This window comes from Bactrocera tryoni, chromosome 1 (assembly GCF_016617805.1).
Source record: "Bactrocera tryoni isolate S06 chromosome 1, CSIRO_BtryS06_freeze2, whole genome shotgun sequence".
Classification (NCBI taxonomy): domain Eukaryota; kingdom Metazoa; phylum Arthropoda; class Insecta; order Diptera; family Tephritidae; genus Bactrocera; species Bactrocera tryoni.
Window position 1 is genome coordinate 23880618 of NC_052499.1, and position 27168 is coordinate 23907785.

General features: G+C 37.9%; 6 protein-coding genes across 6 annotated transcripts; 4 read left to right on the forward strand and 2 right to left on the reverse strand.

Moving 5' to 3' along the window:
* The first annotated feature begins 3790 nt into the window (after window positions 1-3790).
* On the forward strand, window positions 3791-7070 carry LOC120782475 (elastin). Its single transcript, XM_040114769.1, has 3 exons — window positions 3791-4015; window positions 5519-5553; window positions 5618-7070. Exons 1-3 carry the CDS (start codon window positions 3991-3993, stop codon window positions 6791-6793), a joined length of 1236 nt encoding a protein of 411 aa, XP_039970703.1. The 5' UTR covers window positions 3791-3990; the 3' UTR covers window positions 6794-7070.
* Window positions 7071-8201: 1131 nt separating this feature from the next.
* LOC120766375 (polycystin-2) lies at window positions 8202-10334 on the reverse strand. Its single transcript, XM_040091808.1, has one exon. The coding sequence runs from the start codon at window positions 10332-10334 to the stop codon at window positions 8202-8204; it is 2133 nt and encodes a 710-aa protein (XP_039947742.1).
* Window positions 10335-13499: 3165 nt separating this feature from the next.
* On the forward strand, window positions 13500-19076 carry LOC120766204 (modular serine protease-like). The gene is made up of 7 exons (XM_040091571.1): window positions 13500-13716; window positions 14617-14902; window positions 14960-15480; window positions 15538-15679; window positions 15746-15984; window positions 18163-18298; window positions 18350-19076. The coding sequence occupies exons 1-7, from the start codon at window positions 13623-13625 to the stop codon at window positions 18849-18851; spliced, it is 1920 nt and encodes a 639-aa protein (XP_039947505.1). The 5' UTR covers window positions 13500-13622; the 3' UTR covers window positions 18852-19076.
* Window positions 19077-21048: 1972 nt separating this feature from the next.
* LOC120782191 lies at window positions 21049-22341 on the forward strand. Its single transcript, XM_040114335.1, has 2 exons — window positions 21049-21142; window positions 21199-22341. Exon 2 carries the CDS (start codon window positions 21310-21312, stop codon window positions 22195-22197), a length of 888 nt encoding a protein of 295 aa, XP_039970269.1. The 5' UTR covers window positions 21049-21142; window positions 21199-21309; the 3' UTR covers window positions 22198-22341.
* A 90-nt stretch (window positions 22342-22431) lies between these two features.
* LOC120782190 (nucleolar complex protein 3 homolog) lies at window positions 22432-25461 on the reverse strand. Its single transcript, XM_040114333.1, has 5 exons — window positions 25386-25461; window positions 24348-25269; window positions 23580-24279; window positions 22888-23508; window positions 22432-22835 (listed from the first exon to the last, which is right to left on the reverse strand). The coding sequence occupies exons 1-5, from the start codon at window positions 25392-25394 to the stop codon at window positions 22601-22603; spliced, it is 2487 nt and encodes an 828-aa protein (XP_039970267.1). The 5' UTR covers window positions 25395-25461; the 3' UTR covers window positions 22432-22600.
* A 579-nt stretch (window positions 25462-26040) lies between these two features.
* Window positions 26041-27165, forward strand: LOC120782669 (G patch domain-containing protein 11). Its single transcript, XM_040115051.1, has 3 exons — window positions 26041-26183; window positions 26242-26709; window positions 26765-27165. Exons 1-3 carry the CDS (start codon window positions 26140-26142, stop codon window positions 27069-27071), a joined length of 819 nt encoding a protein of 272 aa, XP_039970985.1. The 5' UTR covers window positions 26041-26139; the 3' UTR covers window positions 27072-27165.
* The last annotated feature ends 3 nt before the right edge of the window (window positions 27166-27168 follow it).

Genomic DNA, 27168 nt, shown 5'->3' on the forward strand with positions numbered 1-27168 from the left:
TTGAAATGCCGTTCCGCAGGTTCCTTACACCGATGAGTACTCTCAGAGAGCAGGAGTGCAATCGTTCGGCTATCAGTTGTAATTGCAACTTCGAGAAACGTCGAACCTTGTTCGTGTTTGTTGAAGTGCTTTTTTTGAAACAAGATAGTGGTCCGAGTAAATGTTAGGGCTTCGAAGCGTGCGCACGTCAAATGGAGGCTGATTTTACCGACCGTTGTGCCAAAGATACTTTCTTTATCCAACCTGACGTTAAAGTCGCCAAGCACGATTTTAACATCGGGGCGGGGCAACTCTCATAGTTTTAACACGTTTTCAGGGGTCGTCATCATCTGAGGCTGTTTAACGAAAATCATTATTGATTAAATTTTGCAGCTGGGTTAATTCGTGGATCATTTTGGTCATTAAAGAATAGAATATCCGATATTGTACATTCACTTAATTTCTCTAAGACCTTTTGTATTGACCGATAACTATAATATAGTCTAAAGTACTAACCGGAAGTACGAAAACATTTATTTTGATTGCTTCCATAAGGAAACATTGATTTCGAAAATTTTTAGAATTTGAGAGTGACTACCTTTAAGGCTTATTCGCGCAAAGCTATATTCGAATATTTTATTGGTGTTTGATATACATATGTATACCGTAAAGTGAAAGTGACCAATGTGGTGTATGGGGGAGCACGGTTTCAAGTATTTTCTCAATGTAACCCAAAAATACTCGTTAAAATTATGCAGCAAATTTGGTCAAAATTGGTCCAGGGATTCCAAAGATATAGAATTTCTCCTAAAGATGCGAGGTGCCACGTCCATTGTCTTCTTTAAATAACGGTTCCTTTGAAGCCCTTCTGAAGTTTTGTAGTATATTTCAACTTAGTCGCTATATGGGGGTACAAAATTTAATTTGGCAAATGTTCCTAAACTCTTCGATAATCTGTACTAAATTAGAGTTTTGTATCTCAATTTGTGGCTAAGTTATAGCCATTAATAGTTGTTTATTAATGACGTATTGTGTCGGTGACTATGTTCTGATTTCGCTCCCCTACAATACGTATCGAAATACGAAAATTATATTATTTATATACCAGGGTACTTTACGTATCATTTTCAGTTTTTTTCGGCACCGATATGATAGATTTTCTCAATTTTCTTCTTCTTCTTTCGCAGTTTGAAGATTTCAACTATAGCCAGGTTCTTCTCCACCTGATTTTTTAGAATGGAGTACGTGAGAGAGAGAAGTACTGCGCATACAATGCCATGTCATAAAAAAATGAGAATGACTTTTTTTCGCAGCATACTATGAATCTGTAATAGTGTTTCAAGGTCTTATTAGTGAATATATATTTTATATATACATATGGGACCTGGTCTACGAAAAGGGGGCTTAGGTGTAAAAAAAAGGAGAACAATTAATGAAATAACGAGAAACTGACGATTATTTTTAACAGCTTTTCCCAGAAAACTAGTTTTCGCACGTTAGCCCCCTTTTCGTAGACCAGGTCACATATGTCGAACAAGTACTTATTATGCAAATCAGTTGATAACATTATAGATATCTCACCGTAATTGAGAATTTGTTGAACATATTCTGCCCTAATCCAATAAAAGCACAAAACTACTGAATAATTCTTTAATCACGCAATGAGTGCATTACGAACGAATCGACCAATTATTTTAAAAATATTTTCACAGCAAAGACATTGACATTTCCTTGATTTGTTAAAGTGTAAAAATTCTGGAAGGTCGCACAAGTACAAAAGCCATTTAGAGGTCAGTAACACATTCAACCATGGTTAATAGTAAGCTCAATAGGATAGTTATATACCACAAGGATACCATCTGACCTTGAATTACGTGACTATGTCAACTGCTTTATATAATAAATATAATCAGCAAAAATATGTCAGTGGTTTGCAATTTGTATCAAAAGCTATGTAAATACATATATTTCTACTCAACTAAACAGTGGAACTGCGAAACAATTGTTGCCACATGGTGTAAATTAAACCCACATTAATGAAGTGTTTTTGGATTGCCTTATATATGTTTGCTATATATATTATATGATATTTCGCACACAATCAATACAAAGTTTTAAATTCTTTATTATATGCGCGCCGATATTTGGCAAGCCTTCAAAAATGAACAAACGCGGTCCTTAACTACCGTTTGTCCTATTTTTTAAATAAAAACATATATTTCTTTTATTTGGAAACATACTTATGTTTAAAAAATATATTTTTTTTTAATTGTTTGATTTTTATAATTCATATAACGGGTTTTTCAATAGGGAAGCCACAAAAGTAGACTGATAAGGACAGCAAACGAAGCCATATTTTTTCCCGCTCTTTTGCCATTTCATCGTGGAAATATATGTGAGTCGAAATTATTAAAATTTAATACCGGAGTCAATGGCCTCAACTTTAAGAGCGCTACGACCAATTTATGGTCATCATAATCGTCCTGACAGATCAACAATTGAGCAGCTAATGGAAAAATTTGAATCCACAGGCACAGTACAAAATGTTATCGTGCCAATGAGGCCAAGAAGTGCCCTTAGTGTCGAGAATATTGCTGCCGCAAGCGCATCAATGGAGATTGTTGTTTAATTAAAAAACATTTTTTAGCGCTCTTATTGAAAGCCCTCTTATTGAAAGCTATAAACTATCCAATCTTTTAAATTAGATCAAACAGAACATACTCAAAGTATGCTAAACTTTACGAAAATCGGTTCAGTAGTTTAGGAGTTTGCCCCGGACAAAAAGCTCTTCACGCAACCCCCAAATACCGTAATAGATCATATACTTGCCTTGGATGGATTTTATACTCAGTATTTTTTAAGTCTTTGGGCCCACGGTCCTACCGGAGTTAAAGAAATAATATATGGTATCTACAATATATCGGTCCTCAGTATGAGAGATATGTTTAGAATATTAGTCAAGTATGTTATCCCGATATTGTTTGGTATCAGAAATATATGCCCATGGCACAGACCTTCTCTTAGGACACATGGGCGCAACCCTTTACACAGCGCAACCAGTTGCTTTATTTTCCTCTCCCCGGTAATTTTCAAACAAAAGTTGGCACAAGAAAAACGTACCATATGGCAACCACGCATTTGATTAACTAAATTCAATTAATGGGCCGGGTCGGACTACCAAAGAAACAATAGGATTATCCACGGTAATAAATCTACATTCAAATGCAAGCACGAAGAAAAAGGCTAAAAGTAAATGAGCAAAAATTATAAACAAGTTGTTAGCGACGTCACAAAACCGAGAAGCAACGAGTTGAGGCTCATGTACATACTTGTACATACAAATACATATGCCTGTATAGTTATGCTTGCAGCCATGTGCCCAGGGGATTGATAAAAAATCACATATCGTAAATTCGACAAAGATGCAACAAACAGCCAGCGTAATGCAAAACACGCCAACAACTGCAACTGCATAGCGAACAATGTAGCGAAAAACAATAAACACCAATGTAATCAATCAGTTGTAGTGCCGACTAACGAATTGTATAACAGCTGAGTGTTCTTTCTACACAATTAGAATGGAAATAGAATTTGTATAGTTGGCTGTGGAATTTTATGCTATTTCCAGCTCCAATCTTATGAGGCTTCTCTGTGGAGACCACAGCGCTAGCGTTCCAGCAAACTGTTGGTGGATGAGATGAGCGTTTGCAAGCGGCAAAAATGTATTTGATGGTATAAAAAGGGCTGCAACTCGGAGAGCCATGCACACAAATGCAATGTCAGTTGGTCGATCGGTCGGCTGGTGTTCAAACATTTCATATTGACCAGGCAAATAATAGTTGCGTATACGCCGTGTGGTAAAGTGTGAAAGTTAAATGTGTTCAATCGGTTGTATATTAGTGAACAGAGTTGACTTAAAATAATTAACAAAATATAAATAAAATTCTTTGAAAGTTACTTATTCTGAAAAATAATTTTGGGCTGCTTCACTGCTTCAGAAACGTGGCGAATATGTTGAAAATATTTAATTGTTTAGGTAAGTGAAAGTAAAAATTTAAACTAATTAAAGCATTGACGGTTGCTTTGAGATTTTTCAAACTTCAGTTTACTGTGAATGAGTCAAAGTTGTGCGCACGCTAAAATCATAAAACAGTTTATTTGGAAATTGCATGAATGCTTGGTGCACGAAACCCTTCACTTTTTCGTATAATATTCAGTTAAACTTCTGAATTAGGCGAAGAATTTCAAAGAGATAATTTTGTAAACTTAAACTTGCTTTAGGATTTCAAAAAGAAAATTTTGTAAATTTGACCTTACTTTACTATTTCAAAAAGAAAATTTTGCAAATTCAACCTTATTTTAGTTTAATTCATTCAATTTAAATGTCGCTGAAGGGATGTTCTACCTTGAACACTCTAACTCATCAGTGCAAATTTTGCATGTATACTTCCAAAAACAGTTATAAAATTGAAGCTGAAACTACTTTCACATTCACTGTTAATTTAATTTGAATTTATTAATATTAAAACTCATTTTGTAAGGAAAAAATTATTAGTAAAATTTTTTCATTTTAACCTTGGTAAATTGTTATTAAAGCCAAAAAGACATAATACCCTACATACATAGCACTTTCTATGTCAATAATATTAAGTTTGCTATAATATCTCAGGAATTAAATCCAAATTCTATCTTTGCACAATATAAAATTAATTTTAGAATCAATTAACTTCTCCATAAAAAGGTGTAAAAAGGTCTAAGGCCCTTTAATATTGATGAAAAATCAGTGCAATCTTTCTTGAAACACAAATGGTGTCACTACCACGACATTGTTTTATTTGTAAAGATAGTTTGAAAATACCACGAAGTTTGAAAAATTATCGAAACGCATAAAGAACAAATGCAAAAGTATAAATAGGCGTATACAGCAATACAAAGCTGAATATTTGCAAACGGTAATGATTTAAGAAATCAGGGTCATTCGCTGCCCGCGCCACGAACAGCGGAAGCCGGCAGCAAAGCAAAAATGAAAAAAGCAAATACGGTGAGTGTGGCACGTGCGGCTTGAATACGAATTGCACATTTATATATCCAACATTGGTATGCAGTTCCACAATCTTATAAATTTACCGACTTCAGATGCACTTACATATGCATATACCTGCCTACAAAGAACAGACTCAAGCTTCAAGTGCTTTAGGAGCAAAAAGTCTTGACATACCTACGGCCAATATAAGCTAAACCCAGCTAAAGTCGGTGCCGCCAACGCCGCCACAACCAATGATAAATGTTCGCATTTAAATTGGCCACAATAGATTGTAATCACATGCAGCGCCTGCTAGGGGCATGCTCTTGGCCTTAAAAAACTGGGCCAGCGCCGCGCTTTGACCGAAGCGTTTTGATTTGCAGCAGCGGACGTCTTTAATTCATTTCGCGCTGCAGTGGCCGAAACATATGCAGATTTGTGCATATGTATCGCCATATGTGTGTTGTGCAATTTCATTTTACTTGCTATAAAAGACTCTCTTTCGTATCGTTTCAGGAATTTCGCTTTTTCTATTCAGCACGTGTGCCCAGGTGAGTCTCATTTCTAGGCTACTACAAGGACATATTTGATTAACTTTTTTTTATTCTCCATCAGGCGCAAAGTGGTTACAACTATGCACGCCCTGAAATTGCGAACGCCGGTGGTGGCGGAGTTGGCAGCTCAAATGTCTTGCGCCCGATAGTGCCCGTCGGCAGCAACGCCTTGGCCGCCACACCGACTTCGCCTCTGGGCTTCCCATCCACCGCTGGCACAGCTTATGGCGGCACCGGCGGCGCTGCGACTGCACCTTTCTCCGGCTTCGGGACGCAGCCGTCAGCGTTAGGTGCCACTGGACAAGGTCCGTATACGGGTGCTACAAACGCTGCGACATTACAAACTGGCAGTGGTTTCAACGCGGGTAAGCGTCCTATTTTGGCGCCACAGCAACGCGGTGGTGGTGGAGGCGTATTCGGTGGTGGTCTGACGAGCATTACAAGCGGTCAGTCGGCATACGGTAATACACCACGCGTTTCGGGACTTAACGATGTGGACTATAGTGGCGAAGGTGATTATTCCGCCATACCGGGTGTACCAGCCGTTGATTATCCCATATATGCGGAGGTGCCACAAACCAATTTCGATTGCGCACAGCAACTGCCTGGTTATTACTCGGACGTTGAAGCGCAGTGCCAAGTATTCCACATTTGCGCACTCAATCGCACCTACTCTTTCCTCTGTCCGAATGGCACGATCTTTAGTCAGGAGACCCTTGTGTGCGTGTGGTGGAATCAATTTGAATGCGGAACGGCGCCTGCTCTATATGCCAACAATGCTTACATATATGATTATGGTAGCGAACAACGCACTGCAGGCGCTTACAGCGGTACTGGGGGCGGCGCAGCATTAGGAGCACGCCAATCGCCCAGTTATCCAGGCGCAGCTAGTAGCAGCAGCTTGCGTGCTACAAGCCCTACATTGCCCTCTGCTGGTGGTATTTTCGGTGCTGCCAATCTACGTCCCACCGCTTTCGGCGCGATCCCTAGCACAGTGACTCCAGTGCCATCGACCGCGGGCTACAATGCAAATACTGGTCGCTTTCCTACTGGCTCGCCAGCCGGCGGGCAGGCCTTCAATACTGCCGTTGCACCGATTGCAGTCGCGCAGTCTACGTATGGACCCGGTGGTGTTGGTGTCGGCGGCGGTGGCAGTGTGCCGGCAGGCGGTAGCAACGCTAACGCAAATAGCAATCGTGAATATTTGCCACCATCGCAACAGCAGCGACGTCCATAAATCTACGCCTTTATTGAGTAGTACATATATAAAAATCAACCTTCTGTATTATAAAAGACCACTGGCATCTGTACCCGGCTTATGCTGTCCTTACTCTCATCCACCCGTACTACTGTTTACGTTGTACACCTTAGTTTAATCACTTATACATTGACCCATTTATATAATAGTAATTAAGTATTCATTATCCCATCCAGCTCATACTTAATACTTCAACACTATTCTCTTCAAAGGCATGCCTGTTTTCGCTCACCTTCTACGGTTTCCTACCCTTAGTTCGCTTCATTAATAATATAATTACTAGAACGATTTTACATATTTTTTACAAAATAAAGTATTCATGAAAATACATTTTAAACGGCTTTTTGAATTTCATAAGGAATGGAGTAAGCATTTGATACCTTCTCGTTCGAAAGTTGGAGAATTCGAGATAATACTTACTATTGAATCCTCAGAACATTTTCATTTCTTTAATTTCTTCGTGAACATAAACAGTTCTTCAACATGTACAACTTCTTTAAAGAACACTACAAAACAAGTCATATTATTAGAGTACGGAACAGGTATAGTTTTTATGCGACAACGTTACAGGATTTACTGCTCTGAGTTGAATCTTAGGCGATCCTTCATGCCTCCGGAATACTGCTGTATCTTTAGTCTTAGTTAGCTAGAAGATTCGCGGTTCAATGGGACTAGACGAAGCATCAGAATTATATAATAAGTCTATATTAAACTTCGCAAAAGCGTTGACATCCTGTGCGACCTAAATTTCTAGCTAGCCAATGGAACATAACCTAACCTTCAAGATGCTTATAAACAATAAATGTTTTGAGAAGTCCGCGTTGGCAGAGTAATTCCTTACAAGATCATCTAAAGTGTAAAAATACGTGTTTTAGTTACAACCTTAATTTAGAACTTAGACGAAGAAAAAACTGAAGTTTGGATTTTTGGCAGACATTTTTACAAAAAAATTAAAATTTCGTGACATTTTTTTCAAACAGTTGTAATCGAAAAAAATCCTTCGTCAACATCTTTAAAAACTGTATCTCAGAGACCTGTGTAAAATTTCATAAAGATCGATTGAAGAGTTCTCGAGAAATCTTGCCAATAGACTTCAAAAACACAGTTTCGAGAAAAACAAGCTATACCTCCGAAACAATTACTCGGATGAACTTGAAAATTTAGGACAATATTCTATAGATGTTGTAGAATTTAATAAGATAATAAGAAAAATTCGATTTTTTGAAACCCGTAAACCCATGTAACCCCTTAAGAAGAGCGGCTACTGAACAGACTTAGTTGAATAAATGTCCCTCACCTCAGAAGAAACATCGTAAATGTATATTCCATAATTTTTATTGTTACACTTCAACTAATACTGATGTAATAACAAAATTAAAGGTTATGGTTAATACTGCTGCCAACGTTGGTATCGCCGTAATAGTGCCACCTGTGCGCTAAATTTTCGCGCCATTGCACGTACTTGATTGAGGTCTCTTAACTGGCGCCCGTAAGGAGAACCCTTGTCTTCACGGCCTGCCAGTTTACGTTTCTTTAAGCTTTTCTCTGTTTTCAGCACAGACTTCTCAATGCCTTTCTTAACATCTCCTTTCTCTGGATTATAAATACGCTTCACACAACAACTGCACAACGAATGCTTACACCAACGCCCACAACCGCCATATTCAACTCGGAGAAATTGCCAAAAACTCAACTCTCTCGCCTCATCATCTTCCGGTGTACTTTTGTTTTCCGAAAAAAAGTCACAGATCAGCGTAATGAACAGATTGAGCAGAACAATGGCAATGACAAACATTAACAAAGCATACAAAATGAAGCCAAGTGTGAGTCCACCGTAACCAAGATCATACGGACTAACTGTGCTGCTGAAACCAAATGAGTAACTCATCGATGCGGTGAAGCTCTTCAAGAGATGTGTAAAATTTTCGGTGTCATTGCCATTTATTATGTACGAACTGATGCCGAAAGCGAATAACCAAATGACGATGATTACCAGAAGTGTGAGTAGTGCCCAACGCGCACGATACAGAGTGCGTGTGAAGACACGAAACGGTTTGGCGAACTGAAACACCTTCCACAAACGTACGGTGGTCAGACAAATGAGAAATCCTATGGTCAAATTTGCTAAATAGTCAATACTTGCCGGCACACGGAAATCTATAAACTCCAGTTTCATCGACTCCTCGAATTCTGACATCAACGTCGACACTTTAATCTCACGTACAATAATCAAAATGATGATAAATACATTCAGTACAACTATAACACCGTCCACACAATTCCATGGCGAAGCGGACATTTTCGTCTTGTACAGTAAATTCAAAACCAGGTGCTTGAGAAAATAAATCAATGTAAAAAGGTAGAGCAGAAATATGATCAAAAACACGGCAGGCAAATTGTCCACATTTAACAACAGCCCAACGCTCTGAACATCAACATGAGAGAGCACATTTCCGAATGGTGTGTACTCCAACAAAATAGTGCATACGCTAAATAAATTCGAATCGGCATTGTAGAGCGTGAAGTCGATGAAAACGCCGGCGGTGCGCGCATCAAACCAATGGGCTTTCTCCAGATAATCCAGTATTTTCAGACTATTGTTTAGATCGCGTGATAGAAATGTTGCATAACCATTATTCTCGTCGTACGTGTGCAACTTGCCCTGATGATGACTGGCAGTAAACATACTCCAATCCATTTGTCCCGCTAACCAAGGGCCGTAAGTATGTATATACTTAGAAATATAGTGTAACTGCTCGTAAGGCAGCTGCCAACGAGGCATGAAATTTTTATCATCGAAATCTGGTGTACTCAAACCAATGTAGGGCTCCTCGCGTCGCACTTGCCGTAGTCGCACTACGCTTAGAAGCTTCGCGATATTATATTGTATCCAGCCAGGCTCCTCTATCACCTTCTCGTTGTAGTCGTGTCCCTGGTTGAAAGCTTCAATAACAATGCGTCGTATATATTCGTAAATATCATCTAAAGTATTCACATAATATAGTCCGATCGCGTCCAAACGTTTTTCTAGCAGCACCGTTTTTAGCGTTTCCGTGTTGTAATAAGCTTGAAAGTTGCGTGAACCCACCACTAAGAGCAACAGCAATACGAAATACAATCCATACAGTCGCAGCTCATTGATGATTTGTTTGTATTTGAGATTCAGCGACTCGTTATAATGCGAAGGTGTTGTGTACATTGCAGCCTCGTGGCTGGCTAACTGTAAGCGCACAAGCGCATCCTCATCGTAATTGTAGGTGATCGAAGAGCGACCTACGTCAGGACCCTCCTGCACAGCGGGTTTCTTACGCAATGCTGAGTAGCACGCGTATCCGAGAAATTTTATAAAGTCACCGATAAGGCAGTGAAAGAGTACCACGACAACAATAACAAAGAGTATCGCGCGAAACTTGCGTGACTCATGCGAAAAACCGGAGAGGCAAATGATGAGAATCAGACACCACACCACAATGAAGATGGACACTCCGAAGAGAATATACATTTTACGCTGCGCTTGCATGTTGTTGTAGCAGGTCAATGCTTTCAAAATGTTGTTTCTTCGATAAAATGGATTTTATTTTGATTTTAAGAACAAAAATTTTCAAAGTTGCAAAGAATTGTAACTGCGTGCGAACGTATGTGTAATGTCAAATAAGTATTTTATGTCATTCATTCTTTAAGTTACTTACATATGTAAAAACTTGGATATTTCTACACTGTGAATTCGCTTACGTTTACACACTTCATCGATTTCTTGCATACATATGTACATATATGTACAGTATACGAGGAATTTTCTTGTTTTGAAGAAATTGTTTATTCATTCGCCTACATCAATATTGTTGCCTTCGAAATAGTCCTCTTTCGATATTATAACGGATATAAGTAGACACGCTACAAAAGCAGACCGATAGGGACAGCTAACGACGCCATATATCTCTTCAGTAAGGTTTGCCATTTCATCATGGAAAGATATACGATCCAATAACGAGTCGAAATTATTAAAATTTACTACCGAAATTCGAAGTCAGGTGCTTCAACTGCGCTACGACCAATTTATGGTCATCAAAGTCGTCTTGTGAGATCAACAATTGAGAATTTGAAAAATTTGAATTCACAGGCACAGTACAAAATGTTTCCGTGCCAGTAAAATAAAGAAGTGTCCGCATTGTTGAGAATATTGCTGCCGCTAGAGCATCAATTGAGGAAGACACAAATCATTCTCGAATACGTCGTTCTCAAACTGTAACGTAATTGTGGCGAATTTGGGCTTACATCCTTACGCGATCAAATTGACGCAAGAACTTAAGCCGCTTGACCACTAGAATCGTCGTATGTTCGTGAATTGAGCTGAGCAACAACTTGAAAATTACCCGGATTTTCATGGAAAAATCATCTTCGGCGATGAAGTTCATTTCTGGCTGAATGGCTTCTTCAATAAGAAAATATGCATTATTGGTCAGGCAGCAATCCATACGTACTCCATAAGTCACCATTGCATACCGAAAAAAATACGGTTTGGTGCGGTTTATGAGCCGGCAGCGTCATTGGGATGTATTTCTTCCGTGATGATCAATAACGGCACGTTACTGTGAATGAGATTCTCTACCGCTCAATGATAACCAAATATTTTTGGCCCGAATTGGATGATAAGGACTTGAACAATATGTGGTTCTAACAGGATGGACCCACAAGCCATACAGCGAATGTCACAAGCGATTTATTGAAAACCAAGCTTGGTGAACGTGTTATCTCACGAAATGGCCCAGTCAATTGGCCGTCTCAGTTATGCGATTTGACGCCGTTAGACTATTTCCTGTGTGGTTACGTCAAGTCTATAGTCTAAGCCAATGAGCCAGCGACGATTGATGAACTTCGTACGAATATCGAACGTGAAATTGCAGCAGTATCGGCCGATTTATGCTTGAAATCCAGCGTTTGAACTTCTGCAAGCGTGCCTGAAAGGAATAAAGAATTTCATTGATATGTGTTCCATACCGTTTTTGAAGCGCTTTTACAGAAAAGCCCGTTACACTTAAGCCAACGCTTCTTCTAATCGTCGAAACAATTATCAAACTCGATATTTGGAATAACCTTTAACTCTTTCATTGCTTTCATCTATCTTGTAAAACGACGGATCTTTCAGGTTCTCTTTATTTTTGGAAATAGGAACAAGTCGCAAGATTGAAGGTCTGCCGAATATGGAGGCTAGGCTAAATCGTCAAGCTCATAAAACACGTCTAACCTTTGCGACTACTACAGACAAAGTAAACAGTGAATAAGCTGAAAATTGTATTTTATTCATAGATAAGTGTATCAAGTGAAATTTATGAGCTTCTCAAAACACTTAATATTTCGAGAATTCTATTGATAGTTTTTCCGAAACACCTTCAGTTGAAGAGAGAAAGAGAAATGGTAGTGCTCCTATGGTTCGAAACAAATTAACAAAAAAAAACTGTTCGCGAACAGATTCGCAAAAATCCCCTTAGAAAACAGAAAGCTTTATCAATGAAAATGGATATCAATTTCAAGATTTATTTGAGCTGATCTTCACATGAAAGTCGACTGACGGAAACTAGTAATCTGCTCGCAACACGATCAAAGCAAATTAAGCTCAACAGATACAAGCCGTCAACGGCCATAAAAGTATTAAAATATTTTCCACTAATAAATAAGCATTTAATAAGTAAAATGGCGAAATCTATGCACAAACTTCAAAAGATACAAAAAATATTATTCCAAAGGTCCAACATGGTCATCATGCAGCTGCTTAATGGTTTGGTGGGGAATCTTCTGTAAAGGAATTACACCGCTTCACTTCTGTGAATAAGGGGCTAAAACTGTGATGAAAATTTACCAGCAGCATGTTTTGGAAGGCGCGGTAAAGCAGTTAAGCAATACTCTCTTCGATGGAGAACATTGGATCATTCGGCAGGACTCTGCTCCAGCACACAAGGCTTAAACCACCCAGCAGTCGGTTAAAAACAATATTCCAGCTTTCATAACTGCAGATGATTGGTCGTCTGGACGTCGAATGAACAATGTGATCTTAGTTGGAGAACATAGCCTGTCAAATAACTCATAAAAATTTGGAGATTCTCAAAAAGTCTGCGGTTCGAGCAGCGTCGTCAGGGCCAATAGAAACAGTAAGAGCACGCACATCAATGGCCGATTCGTTTGAGAGCTTGCATGAAAGCGAAAAGTAACCATTTCAAATACAATTTTTAACGTCGTACATTTAATATATCTTTTTCTTCATTTATTCATTTAAAATATGCATTATTAAATAAAGGAAACTTTTTTTAAATATATATTGTAGTTACCTTTTTTATATCAGCGAAAGCTTGTAACAGAACTTTTGGCAGGACTAGATATATAATTTTGGTTTCATGCTTTATAAATTCAGGTACAAGAGATTCAAGCCATTGGATTATCAAAACAAAACAAAAGCTTTTACAAGGGCGAGCAAATAGCATTTGAAAATTCTAAACTCGCGCTCTCTTTACGCTCACGGTGTCTCCAAAGCTAAAAATTATTTCGCCGCTTATCAAACCACATATGTATGTGTGCAGTACATATGTATGTAAATATGTGCACTACTATGTATAATTGTACATTGGCTTTCGTACATTTGAGAATGAAGCTGAGCACAAACCGGCAGCTTCAGTAGCTTTCGAGATCTCGACGATGTCTCAAGTGGCGATTGTGAAGCTCTGTTAAAAGTTATCGTGTGACAGAGACACTGAGAAACAACAGTGTTAAGTGCCATATTTACATCACGGAGCAGTTGTGATTTTAGTTTTAAATTATGCTGGGCTCGAATGTTGTTGATTCTTCATTCAATAAGCATATAAATATATATTTGATAGCGTTCTTGGCAATTATCGGCGGCGGTCACCTTCGTGAGTAAAAATTTCAAAACTTTTGTCTTGTGCTTGAGTTATTTTTCTTAATTTATTTATGAAATTTATGAGAAAGTGGCGTATTCTTAGTATTTTGTTGTTTGTTGACTCATTTGTGTAAATCACAAATTATTGCAAATTGTAAAGAGATCTAAGAGAGTCTTAAAAGCGCGTACATGTAAACATACATATGTACGTGTGCCTCTTCGTAAACAAATTGCACTTATACAAAAACACTCGTAAACAGACTCAAAATTTAAAGCAGAGCTCCTGGTTTCTTCTTCTGCCTCAGTATTATCACCGTGTCGACTGCTACAGCTTGCTGAATTCAAGAACTCGATAGCCCAAGTTGGGATTTCCAACTAAATAAAAAAAATAATTATGAGATATTGTAAGTCTGCGTTATCTCCTATTCAATTATATGAAAAATACACAATCATTCCACTTTATGGGACCAGAAGCAATGGTTCTTCTACTTGGTTTTTAAACTTTTATCACTGATATACATATGTATGTATGTAGAAACAATACTACTATGAAACCTGAATATTTTTTTTGCATACAAGGTACTAAGCAAAATAAGTATACAATGGGTTTAAAATTTCCAGTTGTACAGGTTCTTCGACAACAAATATCAAATTTATACAATCACTTCTAGAAAACAGAGGAACCAAATTCAAATTGAGTCAACTTCATAGAAACAACTCTTGAACTGCATTTGTACCAAAACGAAAATCTGGTTATTCTTCAATTTCAACATATGTATGTAAGTACATTTGCAGTTCAAACGCACTCTTTAAATGTTATCTACATAACGAAAATGTTTAAGTGTTCAGAGTCCCCCCGGGTTAGCTCCATCATTAGTACCCAGAATAACTCCTTTTTATTCAATAACTTTAGAGAGAACAGAATGCGATTGGAGCTGTGACAATGGCGACTGCTTGGAAAGTGAATATCTCTGTGATGGTATTATCAATTGTGCCGATGGCTCGGATGAAACTATAGAAAACTGCTACACCAATACAACATGTCCGACTTTCGCATTTCGTTGTGCCTATGGCGCCTGCATTACGGGTAAAACTCGTTGCAATCAAAAACAGGACTGTGCAGATAACTCGGACGAACTGCCAACCATATGTCAAATGACAAGTATCGAATTGAACAACGCAATACGCGGTCAATGTGGGTAAATACTTACAAACCTCTATACTAAAGTCACGGAATTAATTTCGTAATATTTCAGTGAATCGGAAATGCAGTGTAAAAATGGTGTATGTATAGATAGTGATAAGTTATGTGATGGCATACGCGACTGCCCGGAGGGAGAAGACGAGACCTTGGAAAAATGCGCACCATTTACGTGCCAGTCCTTCGCTTATAGATGCGCCTACGGTGCCTGTATTGAGGGTAAAGCCGCCTGTAATGGCACCGTAGAGTGTCACGACGGTTCAGACGAATCGTACGCTCTCTGTGGTGGAATACGAAAGAAAGGTTCCGGCGTACGACCAACGCCGAAAGCAACGGAGAAGCCTACAACACAAACAGCTCTACAAATTGGAAATAAGTGCCAAATCCCTGCCAATCTTGCAAATGCAATAATCACGAATGTATACTTGGGTACGAGTATTGCCGTCGGTTCGAGTGTGCCAACAAATGTGCTTGTTAAGTTTGCATGTCAACCCGGCTACAGTTTAGACGGAGAAGACGTGTTGCTCTGCACAAACGGCGGTTGGCACAAACGGCTGCCAGTCTGCACCAATCGCGGTGAGTAAGCTTTCAAGGTGGATTCGGACCCGTACAAATGTGTTTGTTTATTCATAGAATACTGCGATGCAGCAATGCTACATGAGGATAAATCTACCGTGGCCACTTGCTTCTTCGACAGTGCGCCTGTCGTATGTGATAAAATTAGACCAAACACTATTGCGGAAATCGAGTGTGCAACAGGATATGAGAAAAAATAGTAAGTAAATATTTACGTATTTCTTCGTTCTCCATCACGCAATCAACAATGTTCTTGCCATTTTAGTTTCGCCCAAAAAACTACTTTACGCTGTACAAATAATTACAATTGGAATCACCCGAGAACACCATGCGAAATTCAATGTGGACATGTGCAACAACTTGGGTTGCCATATGCTCGCAATGGCGTAGAGATTAAAATTGCTGAGGCTCCGTGGCATGTGGGCATTTATGTCAACCTAAACGAAAGGGATTTTCAGCGTAATTGCGGCGGATCCATAGTTTCTAAACGCCTCGTCGTGACAGGTAAATTGTTGAATAAATAAGAAAAGGCTAAAGGTTGCGATCCGAGTTTGCTATTTCGAATTGGTTTAAATATTAGCAGAGTATTTTTCGGTTAAAAGCTTATTTAGTATATCAAGCAGATAAGTTCGACGTCTTATTCCTTAAAAATATTGTTCTGAAACTTATTTTTGCGCTTAACACCAATGTCAAAGTCAAAAATTATGTTCCTCTTTTCATAAGACTCTGTGCAACTGTTTGACCATTCAAAGGCTATAATATAATTGTTATATTATACTAGAACAGAGTGAACAAATATTGGTAAATATGGCAATTGGGCAATAGGTCCAAACTACCCTGCTCCCTAAACACCCAAGTTAAGTAGGCAGATGGTAAAGGCTGTACGAAAACTAACGTAATAATGGGTAGTCGAAAAATTCTTTTCGTATCAATAGATGTCGTTGCAGTCGAATATCTCGAGTGCTACCAATCACATTGTGTCTTACCATATAGTGTTGGAAAGGTGAGAGTTAAGTTTCATTTAACCAAAAAAATTTTATTCGGGTAATTTGAAAAAAGTTAGAAAAATGCGTGAAAATAATAAAGAAATTCGCTATATAGTATTTTGAAATTTTTGTATAAAAAAAGGAAGAATGCCACGGAAGCCACCAATTAAATTTGTGAAATTTACGGAGACGATGCTGCATCATTTCGTGTAGCACAACAATGGTTCGCTCGCTTCCGTTCCGGAAATTTCAATGTGAAAGATGCATCTCGTTCTGGGCGACCTATCGTTGAGAAAGTCGATGAAATTATGAAAGAGATTGACCACGACCATCACATAAGCAGAAAGAAACTTAACATTGATCATCAATCGGTTTTGAACAATTTAAAAATGGGCGACTACACAAAGAAACTCGATTTTTGGGTACTACATGAATTTTCTGTGAAAAATTTATTGAACCGAATCAACATCTGCGATTCTTTGCTGAACCGAAATGAAATTGAATTTCTGAAACGAATGGTAACAGGAGACGAAAAGTGGATTAAATACGTCAATAATGTACGAAAAAGGTCATGGTCCAAGGGTGGTGAAGCTCAACAAATGGTCTCAAAACCAGGATTTACGCCTCGAAAAGTTATGCTGTGGGTTTGGAGGGATTGGACAGGAATCAGGTTTAGCCGTTTTCGTGTAATATTGGTCACCGACTTTGAAAACACCTTTTTGAGAAAATCTTGGGTAAAGTTTGGCTTTGTACTTCGAAGCATTCTGAAACGTCTGAAAATTGGGATGTGAGCGGGGTTATCTTCCGATTTCATCAATTTTTTCACCGTCGGTAGGAGTTAAAAAAAAAGTATTTTCGCTGAGCGAATTTGGTTGTTGTACTCTTAGTGGTTTAAGAGATATGAACATTAAACATATTGAAGGAGGGGTACGCCCCCTTTTTCAACATTTTTGCCCACAGGTCCTTGCTAGTGTGATCCCTTGTAACAAATTAGAGTTTTATATCTTAATTTAGTGCTTAGTTATGGTATTTTATACGTTTGCCGTTAATAGCGTTTTATGGGCGTGACAGTGGCAGTGGTCCGATTACGAAGATATCTCAATTTTTACTCAAATTATAGCTTGAACTGACGAACGATACGGACAGACAGATAGTCAACCGTCATTTATATCTATCTCTATTAGTTTTAGGTGATACATGAACCGTTATTCAATTCCAATTTTGCGCTAATTTTGAGTGATAAACCGGTAATTTAGCCGACAGCTGACTTACAGAATAGTAGCTCCTTCAGAAAGCATAATTCAGTCAAGGAAACTGCTGAATTCTTGGAGATATTAGAGCTGAGTTCAGCTCACATTTTTCTTCACAGTTAAAATCATTTTCGAACTTGGAATTCCAAATTTTGTATTACCACAACATTTGTACCAACTAAGCAACATAAAAGCAAAATTAGTAAATTTCTTAAACTGCGGACTGAGCAGAATCTCGTTTTGATTTCCTAATATAATGCTTACTTAATTTCGGTTCTTTTGGCTTCAATATGGGCATTTAAATCTCGAAGAGAATTATATTATATTTTACGATAATACAAGAATTAAACTCATATACATATGTATATAGAAGAGTGTATATGTGCCTCATTTAAAACATATTTATTGATGTACATAATTTCGTCTTCTTCTTTTACTGTATAAAGCCGCCCATTGCGTCTATGATGAAGCCAATGAAAAACAGTACGAAAATTGGCGTTTCAAAGTGTCTCCAGCAAAGATGGCAAATCTTTATGTTAGCGCTGATGGTATCAATGTCACCAAAGTGTATATTCGAAAAGAGTGAGTATACTTAATAATAGTGAAGAGAAAAAAATGATTGTGTCGTTTTAGTTATAAAGGTTCCGGAGATAATTTTAACGGGGATATGGCGATTATTACCTTAGAGAAGCCGTTCACATTCGATCGTTCCGTGAAGCCAATTTGCTTTCAACCTCGCATTTTGGAAGCCGCCACCGTGCAGAATGACCTCGATGGCTTCATAGTCGGATGGGGTCCCACAGAGAGCAGTAACTATGTCGACGTCTTTCAGAAAGTGGAAGTAACCACGGTGTCCTATCACAGTTGCATTGAGAGGTTAAGCAGCAATGATAAACAGTATGATTTGCCGGATGATAAGTTTTGTGTTGTGCGCAAAGGAACCTCAGGCGATATTTGTCGAGGCGACAGTGGTGGTGGTTTCGTCAGATATATCCAAGGACGATATCATTTGCTGGGGGTAGTAAGTCACGCCCCATTAGGCAAAAGCAATTGCGGCAGGGATAGTCTTATAGCGCTTACGAATGTGCAACATTATCAAGAAATAAAGCTTTCTATAGATGATGAGCGGGAATAAGTCTTAAATTAAAACTTCCCGACATGAAAATAAGAGGATATTGTTGCCCATAATAGGAAATATCTTTAGGAAATATGTTATTGTTAAGATTTAAAATTTTTGTACTCAAACAATATTTTTACAAACATACATACATTTGTGCAGAAATTATGCATAAGTTTGTATGTGTTTTTAAATAAATTTAATAGAAGCTTTATTTGTTTACTAAGAACCCAAAATAAAATGCCTTCTACCGTTAAAAACCGTATTAATTTTACTATAATAATAAGCATTCATGATGTAAGGCTTAAAATCCAGTCGACCGCAAATGGACAATGTTTTATGATAGAAGGGGGGTTAGAAACATTCTGATAATTTCTACTCCATTGTCCAGCCTTTGCAAGACTGAGGTTGAAACATCTCGACAGTCATACCTTGGGCAACCCAGAGTTGAAACTGACATTGGTCCTCTCAACAAATCAGTGATCGATCAATGATATCGACGTACGCCAGCAGCTGCACACTCTTATAGAAGATTGTACCTTCTCTGTTTAGCTCTGCGGCTTGTATTATTTATCCAGCAATATATTGAAGAAGTCAGACGATAGGGAGTATCGAACGACCCGGGGGGATCTTTCCCTATCCTGAGGGAGCTTTTGGTATAGCTCAGCATCAGTTTCAAATTCAGACATAGCGTCATAAAGGCAGCTTCTTTTCGTGCTGTTAAAAGCGTTTAAAATCGACGAAGAGGTGGCGTATGTTGATCCTCTTTTCGCGGGCCTTTTCTAAGATTTGACGCATGGTGAATGTCTTTAGTTGTCAGTTGTTGATTATCCAGGCCAGAAGCCGCACTGATAAGGTCCAATCAGTTTGTTGACGATGGTCTTAAATCTTTCACACAGTACGCTCGATAGAACCTTATAGGCGATGTTGAGGAGGCTTATCCCGTGGTAGTTGGCGCAGATTTTGGAGTCCCCTTTTGTGGATTGGGCAGATCACACTTAGGTTCCAATCATTGCGATTGCTTGCACCTTCTCAGTTCTTCGCCGTCGTATTTGAATAGCTCTGCCGGTAAGCCATCGGCCCCTGCAGCTTTGTTGTTCTTCAAGTGGATAATTGCTATTCGAACCTCATCATAGTCGCGCAATGAGACATCTATTCCATCGTCATCGATTGGGGAATCTGGTTCGTCATTTCCACATGTTATACTTTCACTGCCTTTCAGCAGGCTGGAGAAGTGTTCCCTCTATAACTTCAGTATACTCTGAACATCGTATCAGCTGTTCTTTTGCCTTTTCCGAAAACCACTGGCTTCGTTTGCACCCATACGCAAGGAAGTTGAAATGCCGTCCCACAGTTCCCTTGTAGCGAGTTGCTGATGAATGTTCTTAAAGAGCAGAAATGCAAGTCGAGTAGAAAATCGTTCGGCTATCTGTTGCGATTGCAACGTCGAGAAACTTGGAGCCTTCCTTGTGTTTGTTGAAGTGCGTTTTTTACTGCACACGTCTAAAACACTGAAGACGTGTCTTCCGTTCATCACAACGTGATCGATCTGGTTAGTGGCTTTTCGATCCGAAGGCGGTCAAGTAGCTTGATGAATTTTCTTATGCTGGAATCTATTACTAGAGATAACTATATTTCGGGCCCCGGTGAATTCGATCAGCCTCAACTCAAAATTTGGGGATGTTTCATTGTGAAGACTGAATGTAAAATAATCATTTTTGGCCACTCTGAAGTGAACGGTGCTCAGATAACTTTCCCCACTTGCGTGAACCTCTACACAAGACTCCATTCTCCACTATAGTATATGTGTAAGTAGTTGCCATAAAGACTGAACAATCAAACTCCAGAAAATATCTTTTTATACCCCATTACAATTTCGGTTCAACTTTTTCTCTTGTTTTTCAATAATATGTCCTTTCTAGTACTTTCATTTATGGACAAATTTCATGAGTATTGGTTAAACGGTTTCAGAAAACTTAAATTCACATTTGTAATATCGAGGGATCAACTGATTTTGACACTATCAATGTCATTTTCATGGGACACAAGTTTATATAATATTATACATGTACATACATACATATATGTATCACAACTTGCTAGGTATTTTTTCTTTCTCGAACGTTTATGGTACACATAAAACGCACTATTGTGAATGGTAGTTGAAAATAACGTTTATTCGACAAAAACAAATTTGAAAGAATTTTTTGTGGAGCGTGGCTGAAAGATTATCCACATTTCTTTATTAAAGTGATCGCTGCTTCTCTATTTCATCTATTCACGGCTAAAGAGTAGCTCACAGAAAAGAGGTAATGATCTTAACGTGGTTTTGTGGTTATATTAGTAAAATATTTTTATTTCTCAGGACCAGCAAAAAAATTTGTGCGTAAGATCTCAAAATAGGGCCAGCGCATACGAATTGTTGGCAATAACGTTTTCAAAAACACTTTTACTGTGTAAAAGTAATTTTAAAATAATGCAGGGAACGCACCAAACAAATTTACCTGGCTATTGCATGCCGCAGGTGTCATTAACAACTAATATGGCTGGTTTGTCAAGAAAACAAAGAAAACGTCTACGTCAACGTGAAAGGGAAGCTCAACGTGCCGCAGTTCAAATGGCAGTTAATAAAATTCAAGCCGCAATTAAAACCGTACCCAACAAGAACTCTCTCGGAGGCAATACAAATAGTCCTCAGGTACCAGCTCTGTCTGGTATGCTGTACGATCTAGCCGTACAGTTTCGCACCGAGATATGCTTATTACAAATGCTCATGGACTCGGAGACTCCACTAAATTCTAAAACAATAGCTGGAAAAGAATTTATTGTGGCAGAAATAACATTAGCGAATAGTAGTCCAATAACAAAAGAAGCATTCAAATTTATGCGTTCAGTGATTCTTAACGAAATTGAGAAACATCAAAAGCCGAAAAAAGTCACCCCTATTTTCTATAGCATGAATCATAATAATACGTTCATAAATATTCTTTGCGAAGATGCATTTGCATTCGGGTGCTTGCAGGCTTGCGTTGGAAAAATGTCGGCTTTAGGCAGTGTATCGCTGTATCCTTTAGAGGCAAGTGCTGGCCGCTTATATTGTTACAGTGTAATATACACTGGGATTATAAATGATCCAATGAAATTTTTGTTGCAAATCCGTTTGCATATACCGAAATTGCGTACCGATCACTGGATTATTGCAAATAGCAAAGTATGTACTGATGACCAAGATGAAACACAATTCCTATTCCTCGTGGATGAAATATCGTCCATAGCGCTCGAGTACCGTTATAGCAATAGGCTTTTCATCTGTTTGGAGGAAGCACTATTTCATAATCATGGACAATTGCCAAATTTCTTTTGACAACGGCGAAGCAATCGAGCCTAACAAGTATGTAGAGCATCTATAATTTGCATAAGGAATAAAATGGATTTTCTTAACTGATATTTTACCTAGAGATGGATGTATGTATATTTACCTTTTAATTATTACACTATTTTGTTACAATTATTTGCCGGTATATTAAAAATGTATTTTATTATTCTCATAATATATTAATTAATTTTTATAAGTATAATTAAAGATATTTTCACAATCACTGGCAGGAATATGCCTTTTTTATTTCGACACATTTAACAATAAATGAAATTGAATTAAACTAAATCAATCTATCATCTTTTGTAGTTGTCTACATACACTGTGATTGACAGCATTATTTTATAAAGCCGTATATTACAAAAAAACCTTTTTATTATACATATATAAGCTAACAATTGTTTACAAGAGCATCGTAGAAATTAAAATTTGGACAGGCTTTATTTTTTGTTTTCTTCGGCGGCGTTCCACTTTGCAAAAAGTTTTTGCAAAATGGCTTGAAATCAGAATTGATAAATTGTTGTCTGCCTTTTTTGATTTTTGGATCAGTCTTCTTCGGCACCGGTATAACTGGGTTGAACACCATTTGCGTGCTATTAAACTGATCGTAGAGTTCATGAGAGGATCTAAAAGAGAAGAGTCATAAAAAATAAACTTCCAGCAGCTTCTAATACTCACAGTTTGCCAATTTCTGGTGGTAAGGACCCTTCTCCAGATGCCGGCACCCCATTGGCTATGTGCATAGCCATTTTACGCACCGTTGGATGATAATGGCGAGACAGTATAGTAAGCTCATATAGCGCGGTGCTTGAAGCATTACAATACTCTGGGTCCTCCAATTCCGGATCATAATTACCCGATCCTACGCTAGTGTCTGTATCCAGTAAAACGTCTAATACCGATGTTAGTTGGAAGGTGGTTTTTATTGTGCCAAGGGTGGCTAGTGTACCATGATGCAATAAATGCAAGCTAAGCATAAGCAAACGTTTTATGAACGCCATTAAACGTTGCTGACTCATATTGCTTCTTCTTTTCACTAAAACTTCATCTAAAGTACCGAGTATGATGCGGAAGTCTTCATGATTTTTTCCCGCATTCACAGTAAGCATATTTTTGTAGAAGTGTTGGTAGAAACGTATTGGATCAATATTCAGCACTTCACCTTGACCTGAGAGTATAACGAAAATCGTTTTTATGCAATGCAATTGTTCACGGTAACCAAGATCCATTTCCTCTAATATGCGATTCAACACATCAATGAGGTCAGAGAAGAAATCTAAATTGATGACATGTGCAAACCTATAGGATAATGTCATAATAAAAAATTATTTATTATTTAAATTAAAAAAAATAAAAATTCGCTTACTCACTCTGCTAAACCCTCTAAAATAGCACTCAGAACCTTTGACGTTGGATCGTTTTTCAAAACTCGGAAATAAATTGTAAAAACCATTTTTGTTATTTCCGTTAGTTTGTAAAGTTTTGTTTGCTTATTTTCTTCGGCACGGGTTTCGTCTAACTCTCTCGTGACTTCAGCCAATTTCTTCCGTCGTTTGCGCTCTTTCTTTGATAAGCTCATCAAACGCTGTCTGTGCGACTCCAACTTTTTTTGTTTTAATTCATTCTCTTTCTCAGCATCTAAATTAACATTTTTTATCTTAAGTGCCAGCAAGCAAGTAATGCACTCGACATGCACATTTGGGAGTTTAGTCTTTATTAGGTGGTTTATGCGCCTCACAATGAACAGTGTCATATCTAATTTCTTGTCATTGGCGAAAAAGGTGCGGAAACACTTGTTAATTGTTTCACGCATATTCTCATAGTTACAGTTCAACATATAGACCAAGAGTTGTGCAACATTTTGCACATAATTGAAATATGGATGCGCGTTGAGTATATCACACATACTTTGCACAGCCACCTCAGCCATTTTAATCGCCTGTGGTGTTACACGTCCCTGTCCACGCTTGTTTACTATTGCTGTAAGTTTCTCAAGTTTCTGCAGGAATTTTTTAAATTGTTGAAGCAGGGCATTTTCATAAGTCACACGTTCCAAAGTGGCTTTGCGAACTAAAGTGTATAATAATATTGATGTATTAAATTATAAATGCGGTCAAAGTATTTCAAAAATTTCACACCTGTTTGCATTTTAGTGTCGACCTGTCCCACGCGATATTCAGGCAGAATATCTTTGAATATTTCAGTCACCGAGAGTATTGCCAATTTTCGTACTGTTAAAAGATTTGGTGTACCAGCTGCATTTGTTTCTTCCATCAGCTCATATAGAGCATTAAAATTTCGCATTTTATCTTCTGGTTTTTCAAGTAAACCAGAACAAATTATACCAATACGATATTTTTGACGCTCAATTTCCTGTTGACGCGCAATAAGCAAATCAGTAGTAGAAATCAGCTTTTTTTCCGGCTCAGGTAGGGCACTGCCTTCGCCAACATCATTTACTACATCATCATCACTATCTTCATAAACAACGTCGTCATTTTCGTCAACCTCATCCTCATCCCCTTCTGCTCCGTCATCCTCTTTCTCACTACGTTTAACCTTTGGTTTAGGTATGTAGTCTACTTCAGCGGTACGTGTTATGATTTGGCCATCACGACTTTTTATGGGCAATAAATTGACTTTGACTTTTTTCTTTTCATTGTCCACAACTGCTTTGTTTGTATAAGCTTTTTCTAAACCCACTGATTCTTTTTCCTCTGCAACAACAGCTGTATTCTTACGTTTACGTTGCTTATTTAAACCTTTCTCATGCAAATATTCCAAATCATCACCGTCCAACATATCCGCTATGTTATTAACCAATTCAGATGGATCCACATTATCATCGCCATTATCAAGTGGGTCATCGTAAATATCAGCCTTTTGTTTTCGCTTTTGTGGCAATTGTTCACGTTTTTTCGCCTTCTGTCTGAATATATTTTGTTTTCGATCCTTAGCCGCTTTCTGCTGAGCCAACTTATGTTGTTGTTGTTTGGTAAGAGGAGTCTTCTTAGATTTGAGATGTGCGTTGCGTTTCACTGAACTAATCTTCACCTTTTTCTGTAAATTTTAAAATTGTTAATATTGTCTTGATTTTGAATGAAATGAGAGTTTGTAGTGCAAAATTAGTATAGAAAACGAACTAATGTAATTATGGAAGTATATTATTTACAAACCGTGCCCATTTTATATACAAATTACTGATTCAAAATAGTTATTGAGACAAAGCCAAACGCACGTGTACTGTAGTTGACGCTATAATGCTACCACTGTGTAATAAAATTTAAAATATAAGAATGGAAAATATATCATTTTTAATTCAGTGGCATTTACTTTAAGAACAGCTGTTATAACAGTTCAATTTGTAAACAAGAACAGATGTTAGATTTTATAGTTGCCAACCCTATTTTTTTGTATTTTCACTATGAGAAATTGCTGAAAAATTATGGCCGAATACATTCGATTTCTGGAGTTTTGGTAAAAAACACACTCTTCTTATTGTAAACCAGCGCTGTTATTCGTCGGGATAAAAAATTTTTGATGATATCAATTAAGTCCAATTGGTTTGTGCCAACGTTACGGTATAGGAATGGATCGTTTTCGACAAGGTTGGAGGGTGGTAGTACAACTAGCATAAGGAGGTGGTTTGAGTCTACTGAAATATCAAATACGAAGTTCTGCAATAGTAACGCTGGTGTTACGCGGCCACTTGAGCTTTTGATCTGCGAAAAACCCTTTCTGTTCTTTTTTCAAAAACATAAAAAAAATTTTTATTTATTCCAAAAAAACTGTCATTACAAATGTTTAGTCAGGAGGAAGGTGTGGCAACCTTGATTACATTAGCTGTAAGAAATCCAAACTTTGAACAAATGCATTTAAGTTGCAAATACTTTTTAAGAGCTTTTGAATCAGAATTGAATAATTTTGGTAATGTCGGACGAAGATGATTATATGTCGGATAAGTTCCTTTGTGGGTATGAGCATGTTTCAATGTGTTTATAAATTGAAAATTTTACTAAACTATACTTACAGAGACGTTCGACCTAGCCTTGTACAACAACCCAATAAAAAAAGACAAATTTCATTGGAGGAGAAGAAAAAGGAACATATTAAGCGTCAAAAGCAAGAAAGCTTGACACGCAAAGGAATTGTGAATAATAATTCGTTAGAAGAATCACTCAAAAAGCCAATAGAGAATCGGAACAAGGGCTTTCAAATGCTTGCTAAAATGGGCTATAAACCAGGGGAGGCACTTGGCAAGAAAATGTCTGGTGAAGAAACAGATAGCCGCCTTATTGAGCCAATTGGTATCAGCATAAAATATGATAGAGGTGGTTTAGGCCGTGAAACAGCGTTACGTGATTTAGCCGAACGTCGACGACAAAAACGAGAGCAACAGCTGCGAAATCGCCTTGTTGGAGGTGAAACCGTAACGGTGGAACAATTTCGTAAACGTGCACAGGAGAAAGCCGACGAGCGATTCGCAATTGGTGCCTTAAAGTTAGTAAAAGTTTAACGCAAAGTGGCAATGATTTACAATAATGTAAAATTTCAGGCGAAGTCAGTTATCCTGTGAAACATTGGATCTAGAGAACGGCATTAAAGAAGCCGAGCTTAGTTGGTTTTGGCCTGAACGCAATGAAAACGTAAATGAAGAAGGTTCGGATGAAGCAGCCAATGAAACGAATGAAAGCGCTGGAGTGAATGATAATGAGGAAGAATATACCACCGCGGAGAAATTGGAAATACTTACCAGTTATTTGCGCACATCGTACAAATTTTGTTTCTGGTGTGGGGTACGTTACAAAGATCAAAATGATATGAACAGCAATTGTCCGGGCGAATCGCGAGATGACCATTAAAAAATGTTTCCAATGGTAATCAAATAAGTTAGCGGCATAATGTTGAATTACTGTTATTCTATTTATTTTAAGAAATATAGAAAATTACTTTAAGCTA